The sequence below is a fragment of the Emys orbicularis genome, chromosome 8, assembly GCF_028017835.1.
Source record: "Emys orbicularis isolate rEmyOrb1 chromosome 8, rEmyOrb1.hap1, whole genome shotgun sequence".
Taxonomy (NCBI): domain Eukaryota; kingdom Metazoa; phylum Chordata; order Testudines; family Emydidae; genus Emys; species Emys orbicularis.
Window position 1 is genome coordinate 31,710,001 of NC_088690.1, and position 5,000 is coordinate 31,715,000.

The 5,000-nt window shown below is 35.3% G+C and overlaps 1 protein-coding gene across 1 annotated transcript in view; it reads left to right on the forward strand.

Annotated features, from left to right (window-relative positions):
* The window catches only part of LMO4 (LIM domain only 4), a 15,398-nt gene extending 11,561 nt beyond the window's left edge, over positions 1-3,837 (forward strand). The window contains exon 5 of the mRNA XM_065409270.1: positions 3,094-3,837. Coding sequence (XP_065265342.1) covers positions 3,094-3,102 — 9 coding nt within the window. The 3' untranslated portion in view covers positions 3,103-3,837. The remainder of the gene's footprint in view (positions 1-3,093) is intronic.
* Positions 3,838-5,000: the final 1,163 nt, after the last annotated feature.

Sequence of the window (5,000 nt, forward strand, 5' to 3'; positions counted from 1 at the left end):
GCACACTTCAGTTGGTAATTCTTTATAGATTTACAATAGGAACTTCATTAATGTCTGTAAGGATCACAAAAAATAACATTTATCTGCAAACAGGAATTCAGAAGATTAAAAAATAGCTAGGGAAAATGCTAGGCTTCTTATGTATTCTGTAACATACAAAAGAAGAATTTTAAATGACTTCTTTCTTTAGTGGGTAAATTTGTACAGGAAAACATGAACTGGTTTCTAATTTTGACCAGTTTTGTGTTGCATTGCTACATTACTATAGGCTTGTTTGTCTTTTACTCTACACAAATGTACTGAATAATTTTAAGTATATTTCCAGTCTCTTAGAAAGTGAACTGTAATTACATCAAAATATGAACACTTATTTACTTAATTTGTCAATCAGAGTAACTGGATTGAATACTGAGTCTTAATTACTTGTTCTGCATAACTATTTAGGAGTGATGAAGAATATGAGGTCTGTTCAAGGAAGTACAAATGCATGTAAAGATTCATAGATCTATACTACTGTGTATTTTAATGAAACAAATCTATAATACAGACTAGCTAGCAATGAATCTGTTAAATGAACAGTTGTAGAGAACCTATTTCAAAATATAGGTAAAACCATTCATCTTTATATATAGTAGTAAAAAGTTTGCCATTCTGAGAAAAGAAGTGCTTTATCCACTTGCCTTGTGTGGATGTAAAGTTTATTGCAACTTCAAATGGGTGTCTAAATAGACACTTAGTTTTATCAGTGTCTTGCTATGCTTTAGCAAAAGAAAAATGATTTAGTTACAATAATACCAGTAGACACAGTGAGGAAAAGAGAAGTAAAACTGGCTTGTGTAGCTTGCAAAATTGCAGCTATCCTACTAGGAGCTAAATGCGGAGGAAGCATTTAATAAGAACAGGGCCTCATTATCACTATCATTGGCTATTAACTGCATTGCTACAGTATATGATGAGGCAGACAGAGGTGTTAAGGAGAAAATTGGAGAGAGAAATCTCACAATTAGTATATCTTATGAATAATTTCTTCATACCCACTTTCACAGGGGGAATTGGGGAGTAATGTGAACTTAGAAAACTGAAATATGTCAGGAAATGAGCTTGGGGTCTGTCTGACTTCTAGTCTTGGAAACTAAAGAGGAAGGTGCCAAAAAAGCAATGTTTTACGCATTTTAAAGAAACAATATAAGAACGTACATATTAAAAGTACTTTACAGAAAGCGATGTTATGGGGCTACTGAATAAAAACATACTTCCAATTTGACAGCATTAGCTGAAATAGATACGATACCCAGTATTAAACATTACAGACCAATCAATCTTCAGGTTTTTTGCTCTTTCCCTAAAGATTATGAGCAAAGCAGAATATGGCACAGCTATTCATAGCTAACTAGCTATTAGGAGGCTGAGGAGAGTTTAATGTGTGTGAGGTTCTTGGTACTGTGACTTTTTTGTTTTGCTCACCTATGAAGCCACATTTGACAGCTATGGAGTCAACTTTTTACAGTCTTAGTCAATATAGTTCCCAAATGGAAGGCTAGAGTTTATAGTAGTGATTGGCACAAGTCTGAGTTAAATAGCCTAATTCTACGTAAAAGGTTGCTTTTCACATAAAAAGTACATGCAGTGATATGGACTCTTCCTGCCTTTCACCTTCATAAGCTATGTTCAAAGGCTTTTAGCTATAACTTTTCATTATTTGCTGTGTGTTTTGAAAAAATAAATTCAAGTATTTAAACTGTGTGCTATTTAGCACAATGCAAAGCCCTAGAGTGCCAGGACGTAACGGCCTGGGTGCCACGTTATTTAAAGGAGGGGGTGCTGGGCACTGCAGAGAACATTTTAGAGTCTGCACCTAATTCACTATTTCTGGCAGTCGTCGTATTTTTTACTAGTTCTTGCTTGTTACAGCATTTCCATTTCCCCAAAAGTGGTGTAAGTTTTCCACCCATGGGCAATGTTCGGAATGTTCACTTATCTTCAACTCCTAAACTTTTAAATAAAGTATGAGTTAGATTACGTCTTGCTATTTTATTTCTTGGGAAAGATTTTTTTTTTATCTTCGTTTACATATCACTCAACAATTCCCTTGTAGTTGCATAATTGGTGTTGTCTGTGTCCATAGTAGAGGATATTTGATGCTCATTTATTAAATATGCTTGCTGGCTGCTCCCTAATCTTTGTTCTGGACAGACAAATTACCTTTCTCACACTGAGCTTCGGCTCTGGGGAATTAAACCTCCAAGCCTCCTCCACTTTAATTAGCTTGAAAGTGGGGGGTTGCAGTTACTACTAGACCTCAGGCTTTTAGTAACTTAAAGGGTGAACAGAACTTCCTGGGAAGCTCGGAATGTCATTTAAAAACCATAAAAATCTAATATATATTATTTCATTTTGGTAATTGCCAACAGATTGTATTTGAAGACTTTGGATGATCATTTGTACTTTATCCATGAAAGTTAGATTTCTCTGGAGCTAGGCACTTTTAATTATCACAATTCATTAACACATCAGTGTGGAAGACCATGTTTGACTTCATATATTAAAATGTTTATGTAACATTAACTAACATAGCAGATGAGGAATTTTAAAAGGGGGGAAGAGGAGGGGGAAAATCCCCAAATATCTATATTTAGCTCTTGTGCTATGCAGCATATTAACCAAAGCTGTCTTGGGAGGATATTGGCTGTATTTCTTATTTGCTTCACACGGTATTTCTTCCAATTATAAGATCATATTACTAGCTGCTTCAAAGCCAGGCATACTATTTCATTTCTTTCAATAGGGGCCCAGAAAAACACCTTTTTGTCACTGTACGGTTTCCTACCTGAACCTTTCTGAAAGTACACTTATTGTTACTGTCTCTTCGAGTTAAAAACTGCAGGAAATGTTTATTTTAGTTCTTCAGAGTTTGAACATTAGTGGCATGAATGACGAGTGTAGAAAGCCTTAATCAAGTCACAGTTGGAAAGTGATCTAATAAAAAAGAGATTAGTGAATAAAGAGAAGACACAAGCAGTTATGTTGGAGTTTCATATCTCAAATTTAGCTTATTAGCTAAGATTCCCATATTTTTTTTTTTATTTCTTACAGGTCTGCTAAAAGGTCAGAGTAATGCAGAATGCGTGCCTTCATCTCAAATTTTGTTCATCACAGATGGATCCCATGTCTCCAGTAGACAAGTCACCTTTGTAGCTAGCATCAATGCCAGCTCCATGCCATTGCACCTTCTTTATTCTTGATTGCCCTTCCTGCATTTATTGGTGTATTAAAATGACTGAATATGAACATTAAGGACTCCATGAACCTGGGCTAATGGGAGACTGTAGAGAAAATGAAAAAAGATCCACCGGAGGACATCTTGGGGGCGGGGGTGGGGAAAATGTCTAAGGAAGCTAATTAAAAGCAGCATTCGAATCTGCTTTCTACCCTCGTTAACAATTAGCAGGGCACTGGCCAGAGTTTGTACCCAGTGTTTTACCTTAACAACATTCTATTTGCTCTTTGTATATTTAAGTGTTGTAAGGAAATGTGTTTCAATCAAACTGAACATGAGATAAAGGAAAGATGTGGCTTTTGTGATATTCTATCACAAACACTTTTATTGTATCTCTGTAAAATACAGTGTATGTATGCATGTAAGTGTTTTTGTCCTACTGTTGCTACTTCCCATGGCGCCAAAAAAAAAAAAAAAAAAAAAAAAAAGACAGGCTCATAGCAGCTACTGTGTAGAAATTTTCACCTACTTCTAATTTGCTGAATGAAGAAAAATCTTTTATTTGTGATATTTTCAGAGACATTTGCTCTAGTATGGTGTATTTAAATAATAAAAACTTAAAACAAAAACATTTAATTGACTTTGGGTTTTAAAAGCTTTGCTTTGTTATACCACATTCTAAACTTTATGTAGCAGTTGCTTTAATTGTAAACTACTTTTAAATCTAGTTTTCTTCTTACAGTTTTATGCCAATCAGGAATATGTCAAACTACTTAACCATGTCACTTTTGGCAGATGTACAGAGCAATGCTCCAAAACTTTTTTGTTCAGAATATTAATTCTGATAACAGCAAGCATATCATTACAGTTCAGCCATGTTGCAATGAATCTTGGTATGTACAAAAGTAACCACGGTCTTCCTTCAGAAGGGAACACTATATTTATAAAAATGTTACAGGAAAAACTCACAACAAAGGGGTATGTGTTCTCTGACACAATTCTTGAATTGGGTAGTCCTATAAGGAGGTATAGTAGTACCTCTGAATCTTGGCTATAGGAGAATAAATCACACTGAACCGTGGTGGTCTTGAGGGAAGAAAATGCCCTTTCCTGGGCATGTTTGGCACTAACATGGTCTTAAATGTGATTTGTTCTTGATTTTTTTTTTTTTTTTTCAAGTTTGAAGGAGAAGTAGGATTTCACCTAGTGTTTTTTTTTTTTTTTTTTTTTCCTTGAAATGCTTATTGGATAACTATAGGGCATTCAGAAAAAACATCCCATGCTCTTGCTAGATGTGGAAAAAATATATTATGAACCTATGGACATATGCTGTATGCCTTATACCGGGGAACAATGTAAAGTAGGCCCGGGAGATGCCTCTGCTGCATTGCAACATTGTTAAACATTAGCAAAAGTCACTACTTTTATCATAGGCTAACAAGCTTGAAGTATATAATACTTCTATTCACACTTTTAATTGTGCTTTTAAAAAGGTATTTATTCATCTTGCCTGGTTACAGAGCAGCCATGACACATTAAGTGTTTCTGGTGATGCTGATGGGAGACGTAACCTAAAGTCCAGCTTTTTGTGTATCTAAACAACCAACAGCAAGCTTCTCTTCTCATCCTACTTCTTGGAACTTCTCTATATCCAAAGTCCACTGAATTTCTGCTTTTAACACTTCAGTGCTTGGAAAAATAAGACATTTCTTTGGGGGAGGAGAGACTGGTTTACCATATGCTGTCAGGCACAAAAGACAAATGTGTGAGTGCATTAAGTGTG